The sequence below is a fragment of the Perca fluviatilis genome, chromosome 9 (assembly GCF_010015445.1).
Source record: "Perca fluviatilis chromosome 9, GENO_Pfluv_1.0, whole genome shotgun sequence".
Lineage (NCBI taxonomy): Eukaryota > Metazoa > Chordata > Actinopteri > Perciformes > Percidae > Perca > Perca fluviatilis.
The window spans coordinates 11,906,097-11,921,302 of record NC_053120.1 but is presented as its reverse complement, the minus strand read 5'-3'; the positions used below and the strand labels follow the sequence as shown (position 1 = coordinate 11,921,302).

General features: G+C 40.0%; 1 protein-coding gene across 3 annotated transcripts in view; it reads right to left on the bottom strand.

The window, feature by feature from the left end:
- Nucleotides 1–4,729: 4,729 nt before the first annotated feature.
- Nucleotides 4,730–15,206, bottom strand: part of ddah1 (dimethylarginine dimethylaminohydrolase 1) — an 82,019-nt gene continuing 71,542 nt past the window's right edge. For all 3 annotated transcript variants that reach the window (XM_039810765.1, XM_039810764.1, XM_039810766.1), the window contains 3 exons: nucleotides 14,103–14,222; nucleotides 8,450–8,593; nucleotides 4,730–4,846 (listed from right to left, as the gene is read on the bottom strand). In XM_039810765.1, the coding sequence (XP_039666699.1) occupies nucleotides 4,730–4,846; nucleotides 8,450–8,593; nucleotides 14,103–14,222 (381 nt within the window). The remainder of the gene's footprint in view (nucleotides 4,847–8,449; nucleotides 8,594–14,102; nucleotides 14,223–15,206) is intronic.

The following is a 15,206-nucleotide window of genomic DNA, read 5'->3' as shown; positions in this document are numbered from 1 at the left end:
TTTTAACTGACTCTGGCAGCTTGCTGGACAGCAGCTTTTCTTGCCTCAAACCAAATAGAAACTGCACTGTTAAGCGCTAAATACAAACCTCATTTTTGGTGTCACTAGATGGTAGCAGAGATCAATGGGTAGAGAGGGGTTGTCTGTGTTTTCACAGCGGGTCCTTACCAAGGGGGTAAGCCGGGTCCTTACCAAAGGGGTAAGCCAGCCTCTGCAAACCGTACCTCCTATGGAGCCATTTTGATGCTAATAAGCCATCACCTGCCGTTAGCATTGACTGCCATTCATTTTGGCGCCACTTTGACAGTGAATAACTTTAAATCTGAAGCATGTAAAGACTCTATTTGTCCATAGTTTATTTTTAAAGAAACATGACAATGTATAAAAGGCTCCATTACCTTGTATCTCACATTATGGCTCCGTAGCAGACGTTTTCATAAAAATAGGAAAACGATTGTGTCATAACCACGCGACTGTCGCATAGTAGATCAATTACCGTACAGTACAGGAGAAGCTCGCAGGCAATTGGGGGGACGTGGAGGCATACAGTCAAAATGACAAAATAATTAATCAGAATATTTACCAGAAGTTGCTCCTGCTCCTACGCTCATTGACATTGAAAAGTGCTTCTTTGGAAAAGTGCTTCTTATAGACTTCACTGGTCTCCGTGTAAGTCTCAAGGGGGTAAGTGAGCGTCCACAAAGCGTAGCTCCTATGGAGCCATTTTGTTGCTATCAAGCCATCACCTGCCGTTAGCATCCCATTGACTGCCATTCATTTTGGCGAATAACTTTACATCTGAAGCGTTTAAAGACTATTTGTCCATTGTTTATTTCTAAAGAAACACAACAATGTATAAAAGGCTCTATTACCTTGTATCTCACGTTATGGCTTCGTAGCAGATGTTTTTGTAAAAATAGGCTAACGATTGTGTCATAAATACGCGACTTACTGTCGCATAGTAGAGGAATTACCGTACAGTACAGGAGAAGCTTGCAGGCAGTTTCGACTTACATGAGCTGTTTAAGTTTAATTACTAATGTTAACTAGCATTTTAGTTCGCAATAATTAGCCTGTGCCTCTCCGTCTCTGCAAGATTCGGAATGATTGAGATTTCTCTTGGCACAGCTACCAGAAGACTTACAACTTTCAGACAAAAATTAATTAAAATGAAATTAATGACATGACATGACAGTTGAGTTAACATCCACAACTGGGGCTAGCTGTAACATGAATTAAAAAAACAAAAAGAAGCACAACACAGCTGAATGCAAGGTTAATTTATTACACAAAGTAGACGAAAGGCTCAATTTATGACTCAAATAATTATTACTCACAACTTGTATGAAATTTAAGAGACCTCAGTTGGAACAAGGGAAAACACATCATGACTATTGTGATTAGTGAGGGGATTAGTAACAGGATAAAGCCAGCACACCTTTTTAGGAGCAGTTACTCACAGATGGCCTTGCCTTGTATTAAATGTTTCGATTTTAAATCAGCAATAGGAAAAGGTTATAATGCCCCAGAGCTGTACAACCAATGGATGATTTGGAGCAATACAAAATCTAATGGTTGACACTCAGGGTTCAAAATTAACTTTCCTATCTACCAGCCAAATGGCTAGTGATTGTTCAAATTTTACCAAACACTCAATAGATTACTAGGATTGGGCATAGAAAACCTGTTCCAACTTGGAATTGTTTAAAAAAATTATGATTTCAATGGAATCGTTTTTTTATTGGAATCGTTTGGAAAATTTGGTTCGAATCTGAGCATCGGTTCCAAATTTTACACGTGCAAGTTTTGATTTCCATAGTGGCCACCATACTTCCAGGCGCTTGTTATGTTGCAGCAGGAGAACAGTAAGCGGCGTGGCTTTATTTTACGTTAAAAAGGCCTGATAAAACTGTAAATCACCATTGAATTGAAATAAAGTTTTCCTATTATCCTCTTATCTGTGAAATAAGCATTTGACCTGTTTCAGCTCCACCCCTCAAATAATCGGAATCTAGAATTGATAAGAACTGGAATCAAAAAGGAAGATTCCATAATTGGAATCAGAATGTTAAAATCAAAACAACGCCCAACCCTATAGATTACAGTTGTTTTTTGGGCTGGTGAGTGAAGCAAATCTACCAGCCTCTTGCATATTTTACCTGCATTTGGCTGGTAAATGGTGCTAATTTTGAACCCTGGTTGACATTATACTAATCAGACTGTGTATTACTGGTCCTGCCTGGCTTAGCCTTCAGAAGTAAGTGCATGAGAATCAGAACTGGATGCTCTGCAACTATGCTATCACCCTGCATCCAGCCAGCCGCCTCTGTAAAATATACTACTACTGTCACACTTTAACGGCAGTCCATCACATCTATAGTGTTCGCCAGACTGTATGATATCATGGCCATAAATTAGCCCAGATCGTCTATGAGGCAATAGCAGAGGGTGGGAGAGAGCGAGTGTTCAGAGTGAGACAGAAAGACAGAGAACGTTTAAGAGAGTCAGTGTTTACTGGTGTACAAGCCTCTCCTCCCAAAAGGAATTCTTTCCATGTTTCATCACTGCCCACTTGCCCATACACAAACGTCAACCGAGGGAGGTTGAATCACCTCCTGATGTCATTTCCTCAACTTTCACTTACAATCACATTGAGAAAATACATGGTTTCACATGTGATGGGCTTTAACGTGTACAGTATTTAGTGTATGTACAGTATACATGTTTACATACACTATGCTGCCATATCTCCAGTCCTCAAACATGAATTCAGCATCAACAGAGATAAGGCCACCAAAACAGAGCTCATCAACATCCTTTAAACTCCTGTTTGCAGCTACCATGGTGAACCCACATGGAAACACACCAAACAGTAAGCTTGTTCTGCATGCTTAGTGCAAACTCTCTCACTGCAGTCACATTTGGTGCTATTGGATTTAGTGGAACAGACATCAGTTTCACAGCATGCTCTGAGTCATTTTTCAAGTAAAAACTGACAGACAGGAAAACAAAAGAACCAGTGTAATCAACAACAGAGGCATCACCAATGGAGTGAGAAAACTACAGTGCCTTCTGAATCATTTAGCAGGAGAGAAGTCATTGGTTTAAACAGACAGTGTACATTAAGAAGAGCAGAGGTGTTATGTTGGAATAAATGAAAGCTTAGTTAATCTTATAATAATGAAAACATACATTTCCCACACAGAGACAGCTTTCATCTGTTCTCTGCATGGTTAGCACAGATAAGTAAATTTGCATCCCCACGTGAATCTGAACAAAGGCTCACCAGGAGGGATGCCAAACTTGCTTAACAAAATGGCAGCAGATTGTCCTGTAATACAGTATACAATTAACAGGCTACTATTAGCTTCTCTAGCTGGTGGCAATTATTGAGATCGGTCAAAAATCATCTCCAGTAGAATACTATCAATACTGATGGTTAGTAAATAATAGTCATGAAAAGTAAAAGAACCTCAGGCCTCAAAGGCAGAACTCATGTCAATCATAAAATCATCATACCACTGTGATCATACAGAAAGCTCATATCTCCAGAAGGCTTTTCAAGAACTGTATTTTCAATATGAGAAATTAAAACAATCTATAGATAATATATATTATCTATAGGTAATAGATATAATAGATAAATGGCCATGCATTTGGCCATGCATTTTATAAAATACAGAATTGTGTGTTTGGGGTTTTGAGATACTGTACGGTTGTGAAATTTACTCAGCACCAACTGTAAAAAACAAACAAACAAAAAACAGCAGTAATTTTACTATTGTCATATTACAGCAATAGCAGGATTTATTTTCTTCATCTTGCTCAAAAATACAGTTCTTGAAAAAATAATTACAAACTGAGTCCCAATTGCATTATATAACCAAACACACACACACACACACACACACACACACACACACACACAATTAAATCACAGTAAAATGGTGCATGTAAACAGTATAAAACAACTGTAAACATTTTCCACTGAAGATGTCTGTTAGTTATGTAATTCATAAATCTGCAGTGTAATGTTGGTAAGACTGTACTTTTCAATGGAAACAAAAACAATTCATCAGACAGATCCATCTGGTTGTGTTGGTCCAGTGCTCTGTTCTGTGTGGTTCTCTTAAAGGGTTGTGAATATCAAACAGTGTAAGCAAGGACTGTTCTACAGTAGGGGACTCTGCAGGTTCAAAGGGGGGTGCTCAACATTGTACATAGTCTACTACTCTTCTGATCTGGGATCAGATTAATTTAAATTGTAATAGTTTGTAAATAATTGCAAATACTGTCAAAAACATATATGGCTTAACATGGGGAGAATTTATGACCCATTTTCTAACTGGCTAGCTTGTTCTTGTTCTTCTCTTGTATTCAGCTTTTTATAGAAAATGTTAGAATATATCCAAATCAATTTCAAGTAATATCCTAATTCTTAGGATATTACTTCTTCTTACAGAGACAACGATAACCTAACACTAATTGTGTTTAATGTCAACTGAATTATTCACACAGTTTTTAAGAATGGTTAATGTAATTTAAGTGTTGGGGGGGGGGCAGATGACTTGCTCCAATTTATATTTTTTTGTCCCTCAGCAACAACAAACTTGCCTATCCTTCCTCTAAGTACCAAGATAGTTTTGCTAAACCTCGGGATCCTTGGTGATCCAGTTGATACAGGATTCGGGGAAGCTGCCAGCCCCTGGGAGTTCTCTCGGGGGGTGCTTTAAGTGTTGCCTTCTTTGTTGATGAGTACAGAGCAGCATGTGAGAGCTCCATCCACTTTGACCTTCTCCATGTTGGACACGGGGATCAGCATGTGGTCCTTTAACTTCTCGAACACCTGCGGGACACACAGACAAGGATGTCATTGGAAAAACTAACATTTTGATCTTTTAGAATCACATATTATCGAAGGCTATTATTAAAGTATGTCAACTGAAATTCAAAAGACCACGGTGTTCAGCCAAATATAATTGGAAAAGCATGTTTTAATGCTATATTTGGGAATCAAGAACCTGCCCTTCTACCTAAAAAAAAAAAAATCAAAATAGATATCGTCATGGCAACAGCTGTTCCTGTGTTGCCTCCTGACTCTGCCCTTGGGTACCACATCTAGTGTGACAGGTATTGACCAGCCAGCAATACAACAAGCCCTTTGGAAAAGGCTAAAGTACAGCTCAGTTGGCAGTAGTTAAACTGAAAGGGTGAACTTGTGCAACACTTGAGTTTGTTTACTCTACTTGTCAACTCGTAATGTTCTGTGATATAAAAGCCCTGCAGAGAGACACAAAATGTGAAGTAGGAGAACAAGCATTTAGGAAGGTTTCCTGTTCTTGCGGCAAAATATTTAAAAAAAGATGGGAGTGAGAACTATTACGACATTCTCAAAAGACCCTCGTAAAGTAGTGTGTCACCCTGTGGACATTTTCCAGAAGAAAACCAGTGTTTTCCTACCAGACTTCCAAACCAGGATATTTTTCTCTTTAAACTCTCATTTTAACCCTACTGTGATACTGAGCGAGGCCTTGTGGCACAGCCAGAGGGACGAGCTAAACAAATTCTTATCTCATGATGCAATATGGCTGACGAAGCCTCTGGCGATCCAAATGCCATGTTTAAAGACACTGCACTCATGTGCCTTATACATATTGATTCTTCTCTATTCAAGACAGTTTGTGTAATGTGGGCAGGAGTACAGGTCAGGGCCCTTCTTAAGTAATTAAAAAAAAAAATGGCACTGCACCATCCTACTCTTCTTCTTCACTTAAAAATATAGTATTTATGCATATTTCTATAAAACTTTTCGCATAGTATTTGGTCACAATTTATTGGATACATTTATATTTTGTGTTGGCACTAAACGAGTTCAGTGATCACTTATGTTCATCCTGAGGGGAACATGAATGTATATACAAATTAAATCCATCCAACAGTTTTTAAACATTTCACCCTAATAAAAAAAGTCAACTTCATGGTGACGCTACAGTAAAAGTTGGGGGATCACCAAAGTTGGACATAAATATCCTCTGGGGAACATGACACCGCCATCCAAAGAAACGGTTTATACAACATTGGGGTCAACTCAGGGAAGGTTGTGTTTTTGCATAACTCCATAAAAACAACCCCACTAAATCCCCTGCTGTTTATAGCATCTTCATTTTTTTTTTTTTTACATTTCCAGTTGAGTTCTCATTACTGCGGTTGATATTTATATGTCGGGTAGCATGGTCCCACACTGTAGGAGCTGGTATATTTCACTGGGCCTTTTGTCTGCTCAGTTTCTTTATCTCCAAACAGAGCCCTCCAGAGCCGTCGCCACTGCAAACCATTAAAGATGCCCCGTCTCCACCCACTCAGACCCCCACCAATCCTCTCTCATGACCCCCTGCCTTTGTTAATGTGGAACTCTTATGTAACTTCACGAGCAAACTAAAAATAGACCGGAGATTAGGACAGACAATGTTTAGAGTTAGAAAGCAGAAGTCTTGCAGAGTGTCTGGAAATGTACTGAGAAATCTCTACATCTCATTGGAGCAACAAGCAACAGGTTCCCTTGGAAAACATGAACTAACTGTAGACTTATTCTATAGCAAGGCAACTCTCAACTATGTGCTATTCATATTTTTTCACTTTCTTTAAGCTACAATTCCTAAACACAGGTTTGGACCAAAAATTGGTTCTAGGCCAATTTCTGGTGGGTTTGAAAATGATGAAGGAAACTGGATCATGGAACAAAATTCCTCAAATATTGCTCCAAATGGTCCGTTAAAAGGTGCTTCCAAAGCAGGAAGCACAAGGTACACAAATAGATTTTTATTATGCTCAAGTTGAATTCCCTCAGTTAATCTTCCTGGAAAAAACTAAGCCTTTGCCATGGATGTAAGTCCAAAGACGTATAATTTTGTGAATTCTTCCCTCTAAAAATAGCTGGCGGAGGTAGGGGTTTTAACCACAGAGTACATTTTGAGGTCTGAGCACTGTCTCTGCAGATTGCAGGGTGCTGGGTTCGATCATGTGAGAATCCTTTTGACTTGTGATTTGGAGTGACCCCAAAGCATCTAAATAACACGGCTACTGCTCAGCCTTTCCAAACCCCAACAGACAAAGTGAGACAATAACATGTGATTCACGGTGAGCTGCTGTGGAAAAAAACATGCAAGTGTCATGAGTGAAAGGCACGTCTTTACGTTGTTTGCAGGTAGGCCACTGTTTGTCTGAAAGAAATTGAAGAAAGGTTGTGATTGTACGTGTTACACTGATGGAGAGGAGTTCTGCCAGGTATGTTGAGCCAGCATACAGCACTTAACAGTTTAACAAAGAACACATGCTATAAGGATTGTTCTTATGCTCAGCAATAGCAACTCTTCAATATTTCTTTGAAATCAGTCTCATCCCTATAGATGTCTTTTGGCATTTCCCTTAGGAGTTCTTGAAATAGTGCCAACTTGGCAACTATAAGTACAAAGAGACAATTTTCTATCTAACAGACTTTTATTAGGCATTGGTGCAGTCAGGGAAACATGTCTTTTTATTAGATAGATTTTTGGCATTTTGCCTTTATTTTACATTAGACTTTAGACCACTAGGCCATGTGGACACCCCAAATAAGTAGTTTTAGGTGTAGAGAAGGGTAAAGAAATAGTTAAAGTTCAAGGTCCATCAACAAATTTTGTAATTTTAATAGGAAATAATTTAACATACTTAAACCTGCATTCAATAAAAACAATTTGGGCAACCGCAACAAGCTGTACAATATCGCCTTAAAAAGTTGATATGGTGAACGTGTTAACAAACTTATTTAAAGCTTATTTACACATCCTGCAGATATGGAGCAACATTAGCATTTATTTGGAGTTGTGATTGTGTTCATGTCCCTTTTAGCTCTGGTTTGGTCTCCAACAACTGCTATTAATTGCTGGGCAGGACGCAAACATTGGGGTTTATCAGTCAAGTGTTTGACATGAAGAATGACTGCTTTCATTTGATCCATTAAAATATTGATTAGAGCAGCTTTAAGAACTATTTTTTGATCATCTTTGATGACAAACTCAAGTTCTAAAGGGGGGAAAAGCACCCAATGTCTCTGGCTCCTAGTCTGTGGTTTGAATCATGTCTACAGAAGGTCACTTCTCATAAAACTGCAGTTTCCTTTGTTATAAAACACAGTGCTGGCTGTGGTTGACCTGCGGCGGGCTCTGTAAAACAACCACATACTGTAGATTCTGCAGGCTTTCCCTCTCCAGCCAGTTGTTTATCACAAAGGTCTGGACAGGATGGACAGCAACAAAGGCAAGTGCTCTTTAAATTTAAGCCACTTAACCAGTCTGGTTGTCCTGTTGTCGTTTCTTCCTCCCAAAGGTGTAACCTCAGGATTGTAAATCAATGTGTGATTGTGTGTCTGAGATAAAGTTACTGTGTGGATGGGAAACGAGCTGAGCATTACCTTCGCACTCTCCGGAAACTCCTCTGCTGTGGGGTGCAGAAGCACATGTCCCTTATTAGGTAGGTTCATGTAGATGCAGTTGGCAGCGAGGTCATCAGGCACCGTCAGTTTGTCATAGCGATGGTCACTCATTTGCTGCATGATCTACACCGACACAGATAAGAGACAGACAGGAAATATACTTTAAGGTAAACAAACGGCAGGCTGTGGGGCGTGCACATGACTTTCAGAGAGACAGACAGAAAACATCAGTTATCCAGACTATCAGGCACTTTGAGTCTCGAGCAAGGCCACAATACCAAAGGCAGCACCACGTCTTTCTGCTTGCCAAACCACTCTCGGGGCCTGGGGGGCCTTAATGGAGAACACAGGAGCAGACAGACATTCTTTCTCAGCAGATGTCATGTTATTTATGTAATCTGAAGGAGGTGAAGGTGGGACAGGCGGCGGGGGGAGAGAGGCTGAGAAGACGCCCATGTTGCCAAGTGGAAGTCGGGGGGCGAGGATGTTATGACCAGAGGAAAGGCAGGTGCCTCTTAATGTTTATGAGCAGAACATCTGCGGACGGATACCTCAGAGACGAGAAGGGGAGGGGAGGTGGAAAGCGAGTTAAAACAAAATTCCAAAGGGTCAACATTCAGAAAAGGTATTTTGAGAAGTGAGATTTTCACCAGATATAGACCTTCTTTTCTTCGTGCTTTTCTACTACTCCTTCTGTCATCATCTTTAATCATGGACATGGTTAGTTGGCTGTCTGCTTAAGATAAGAGTCAAAAAGGTCACTATAAAAGTTGAAATTATGAAAAAAGAAATGTACATTTGTAGATCAAACTTTGCTCATATTAATTACCAAATGCCACGTACATGTATGGGACCACAGTGCATCCAAAATGTAAAATGTATGACGCCTTACTTGACGCACATATAGGTTTGGAAGAGTGGCTGTGAGCGGATGTGATGACACAACTACAAACGTGGGAGGAAAATATGAGCTTTGTGAGCACAATGGGCTTTGTGGCTAAATATGTTTTCATTTCACTTCCCACTGCCTGGATCTAGTATAGGGACAATCAGGGTGTTAACTGAGACGGGAAAGGCCTTTTATATGGATTACTTCACATTATATTACTTGCATAATAAGATGAATGCACTCCCACTTCTTGCACCCTGAAAGAAATGAGCTATTGTTATGTAAATAGATCTCCAACTGATCCAACCCAAAAGCAAATGTGCTGTTCTAAACACTGTTAGGGCTTTCCTGGGAAAATCTACTGGGCACACAGAAGTGACACATTTTATGTTTCTGGCAGCAGCAATAGTGCTTGGTTGGAATAAATAAAAGAACAATCGTGAGGTTAGTATGAGCAGTAAATCACATCATTAAATAGAAAACCCAAGGAAAAAGACTAGACCCATTGTTAAATAAGTGATCTCTGGGAAATTCAGGGAAAAGCCAACCCAGTAATAAAAGTTTTTCTCCAACAATGTTAAAAACAAAGAATAAAAAAAAAGTAACACCAGTATAGCAGAGATGACTAGCCATAACTCATTTTTTGATGAATAAAAAGTAGTAAATTAACAATCCCTGCTAACGACCCAATACATTAAATTAACTTAATAGGAGCTGATATTGCCGTTTCTGAGTGCAGCGCTGCAGGGTGAAGTACAAGCAGTGTGTACCGCACTGTACGTCTGTATGTGTGTAACCAGACCAGACACATTCCCAGGTCACTTGTGGGCGTGTTGGATGATCGCAGCAGCCCTAAACGAAAACACTGTCCATGTGCGTGACCGCCAACACTGTCTCTCACACACAGGGGGATTAAGAGTGGCAGAGGGGAGAACAAACGCAGACTCCACCAAAGATCACAGTTCCTGCTTTACTCGCAGTCTCTAAAACATCTCATTTTCTCAATGTAAACAATGGGTGTTAGGAAAATGTCCTACAGCAGGATTTCATCAAGCTTCAAGTAAAGTTGTGATCCATGAAATGCAATTAAATCCTCAGTAAATTCACCTGACTAAAAGAACAGTTGGTTCTGTGTTCCATGTCAGTGGGTGCAACCGGTCAATGAGGCCAGATTACTATTATTATCCATTTTTAATACTGAAGAGGACTTCATTTATTGAAATCTCAGGGCATAATAAATAAATAAAAATCATGGGCAGGTTATCTTGGTTACTGTATGTTTTATAGCAATTCTTAGCTTGTACTTCCAGATGCTTTTGCTTACATTAGTTCATCTGTAATATGCCTCAGATTTGTGCAAATGTTTAAGAGCAAAAGAAAAAATGGAAAAACCAAGGCTTGTACACTGTCATCCTGGCCCTTAACCAGGCATCAAGTTACAGCAAATCAGCAGCAACTTACTTCTGGACAGTGGCCGAGGTCCAGTTAATACACAGAGTGGTAACTGGGCAGCAGAATGTGCTCAGTCAGAGCTGCTGAAACAAAATATTTACTGGAAGGTAGTAAACTCCGCTCCTGGGCAATCTCGACGAGTTACCAAAAACACTGACAATTTACTGGACCTGATGCCGTCCACAGTGGCCATCAGCATAATCTGTATTTTGGCCCCTGATATGAATATTTATAATGCTCATTGTAGTAATCCTTCCCAGGGAGCCTTTAAAAGTTTTACGATACGTCTTTTCACTGATGAACAACAGCAGCATGTACATGACAAATCCTACTTGGACCTAGGAAGGGGAAATGAAACTGAAATTGGTTCCTGTTGATGTACAATAAATGTTTTTTTGTTGCTCCTTGACACATAGTTTACTCTGGAAATACTATTGGTCTAAAGGGAGCGTTAGTTCCTGCACACTAAGGTATCCGATGGAAGATGACATTTTGTTATATTATAAACGAACAAGGCAGCAAATCAGAGATCCTGCACTGTAACATATGATATGGTATCAGCTGCTGCCTTTTGACTCTGTAGCTGACTCATGGGCTCAATATCTTCATTGGCAAGGAAACAAAAGTGCTCAAAAGCCATATTCCTGATGATACATGCTGCAAAGCTCATCACTTTTTCTTAGGCACGCTAGCAGTGTGACAATGTCTGTTGGTCAGTTGTCCACCACTTAGGCCAGACTAATATATCTCCACACCTATTGAATAGATTGCCATGAAGTTTTGTCCCTTTCCAGGATTAATCTTAACTTTCCTTCTAGTTTAATGAATACTTTATGACTAAATACCTGCTAAACTAATGACATTCCCACCAGCCAAAGCTGTAGGCTACATAGTGTTTGGAGCTAATGCTAGAACGCTAACATGCTGAAATAAGATGGTGAATAAACATTATACCTGCTATACTTCACCTTGTTAGTGTTGTGAGCCTGTTAGCATGCTTCTGTTAGCATTTAGCTCAAAGCAACACTATGCCTCAGTACAGCCGTTAGCGTAACTCTTTTAGTCTTGTTCGATTACTGTCTCAAGAAAAGACAAGGCGACAATTCAGAGACCTAAATCTAAATTATCTATTGAACATACTAGATAACAATAGACTGTAGATAACCCATTCATTTGTTTATCAAATTTCAAAGTTCATCAAAAAATGTAGAATATGTTCATATTTTGGTAACTTGCTTGTGTATACGTTTGTGATCAGGATTTGGTCATCGCACACAACTCATCCTGATTACAACCTTCACCATGTTGTCACCTCATTATCTATAAAAACCCAAGCGTGTAAAAATCCTTGAGGTAAAGCTGAAACCCTGACCAGTAGGGAGTAATGACCTCATGAATCAAACAAGGCTGAGTAAAGGGATGACTGGTGAGCTAGAGCCTGTCCTGTGAGTCCCCTATAGGGAGGGAATACGTGTATGAGAGAACAGGGAGTGGGTGCTGCAGCCTCTGACAAGAGACGGTATTTTGGGATGATGACTTCATAAGTGAAGCTTGGCAGTGACAGCGGCAGATGGATGACGAAATCCATCCGGTCAGCGTGTATTCTCATCCATGGGAGAGCTAAACACAGACAGGAGACTACACCTGGCCTTCATATATACACATTCTGAGCACACATCCCAGATAAAGACGGAGCCAACGGAGCAACTGCAAAACAGAGTGAAAACTAATAGCGTCAGATGTCAGTGAGACATACATAGAGTACGTATAGAAGGTCTGTAGCAGACCTTCTATTCTAAATCCACACTGCCAACAGGTCAGGGTCTCCTCTCTTGTCTGATTATTTAGCAGCAAAAATCTAGCTCCCTAAAGACAAACTCCGGCTCCAACTTTAATTTGTACAAAGTGTCTTTGTCCAAGGGTACGCAGACAAGGAGCCTCATTGCCATAAGAGCTGCATCCACATCCAAAACAAGCACTTTGAATTCATTAAAACAGCATTCATGAGATCCCACTCCCCCCACAATGAGAACATTACCTAATTACAAATCCAGGGTCGTTAAAAGCCCTTTAAAACAGGAGCTAATTGCCGCAAGAGAGGGTGACGTAAGCCGTAATTAGAAAGCAAGCAGTCTGTCATTAAGTGTCCTCGCTCCAGTAGCTAATTACCGGGGTGATCAAACAGGCAGGAATCTTAATAAGTCGACAATGGAATATAATATCAATTAGCGCATGTGTTTATGCATACATTCTTGACTTCTTTTGTACACCTAAGCTATGCAAACATGCATACAAAACCAACAAGTCTGACCTTGTGCTGATTTATTTATGTATTTTGCTTTATTAAGATGTGCTGTCAGATGGTCTGGTTTTAATTGCCACCTAATAGGCTCTTACTTGACTTAAAGTAACCTTGGGCCAGTAGGGGGAGATATCACACTAGGAGGCAAATGAAAAGTCCTGCCAGGGAGGACCTATCAAGGCCAAGGGTGTGTTTGTGTGCAAGTCTTCATACTTATGTAATTAAACATAGAGCATATGGGTCTATGCTGTGTTAATATGACATTACATATCCCCCTGTATTTCAGTCATGTGTGCTGTGAGAAAAGTTTGCGTATAGTCTTGTGTTTTAATGTGTGGGAATTTTAGGGATAATTCCATCAGAGGGATGGGCTAAGATGTATTACTTTCTTTATGAAAGCGGCCAATCTGTCTTTTTCGGGGTGTAAACTGCCTCGTTCATGTTGAGCATGTTCAGCATCCCCTGGGTTTACTTTTTAAGGTCTATTGTTGCGATGGAGCTCGATCGATTCAGAAGCCTTTTTATGGGGTAATGAGCTCAAGCTGCTTAATACCTTTGTAATTGAAGCTGGAGTGTAAGCACCAGGGGCAATCCCCTTAGTTTAGCTGAGAATATGAATTAATGAGGAAAGGATTAAGGTGACAGGTGGTCTCAATGTGCTTGCAGTGGGAAGCAGCAATCAAGTTGTAAGTAAGGGAGTCTGCTCTGAATCAACACGTGTGATGTCCTGTCTTGTAGTGTTATTCTTGCTGAATACTTTGCAGAAAAGGAGGAAAAAAAGAGCTGGGCTGCTAATACCAACAGCATCGAGCCAAGAGTCACCCCAAAAAAATAAAAAATCAGCTGCGTCAATGTGCGTCACCGTTATATAAACAATGGCACTACATTGATTCAGTGGTTTCCATGACTACAGCTGGGGGAAGCATAGCAATGGCATGATGCTTTGCTTTTACTGCACTGTACAACACATACATACACAAACTCCATACTTTGAGGGCTTTCTGTGCTGGTTCACTGGAGCCGATGACAATAAGGCCGGGTCCTCCCATACTGCAGAAGCTTTTCAGGTGCAGCCCTTCCAGCACAGGCACGGTCGACACAGCGTAGTCCTGCAAAACACAATCCAATTAGGTGAAGCGAAAACTGAAAATTATGGATGGGACAGAACCAGGTAATAAAAAATGATTTCAATTAATGGCAGCTCTCTCTAGGGTCAAACTGTTGAGCAGGAATCACTTTGTGGTGTCATACATTAAGAGCCCCGCCTCTACATTTGCTGACATGCTGTTTCCTCACCATCATACTTCTACATAGGAGGTTTTCAACTGAGGTTACAATAAAAGAAACATTTTATACTGTACAGCAATGTAATAACCCTATACATTAACTGTGGTAATATTGCCCCACATATATCTACAAATACAAAATATTTGAAAACAAATGTGTACGTAATTAATCCAAATAAGATAATCTTTATAAAAAGAAAAGATTGGATTCTACAGGTGTGACAACTTAGCAAAAGTCTTCCTTTGTCAGTAACAATGCTTCACGATCCTTTAAAACCACAACAAAGCGCTGCAGCTCCAGTCAGTGTAAGTAAAATTATGTAATATATGGTTTGTTTTTTTTTATCATGAAAGATTCTAAGAGTACTGTGGTGGTGTGAGCAGGATCGTTAAACTGGGTCTAAAGTGGCTTTTAAAATGAAGTAGTGAGCAGCTCAGGGGCAGAAACAGCAGGAGTGTCTGGGAGATGATGTTACTGAGCCCAGGGCTCATGGGGTTATTATCGAGCAACTTGTAGGAGCCTGATTGGAGAGGCTTTTTCTGGCTGCAGGATGTTGCATACCACATCTTGAGGTGTAACAAAACAACAGAGAATGTAAAAATGCCATAGGTGTCTTTAAAATATAACTAAAGGCTTTTAAAACTTTGTTTCCCATCTTAAGTATCTCTATAATATTAACCCTTGTGTGTTGTTCGGATCTGTGGGACCCATTTTCAATGTTTTGCTAAAAGAAAAATTATGCTATTTATTATTTCTTCTAACTCAAACTCATTGGCCTTGGCTCATTTTCTGTGAAGAGCATAAAA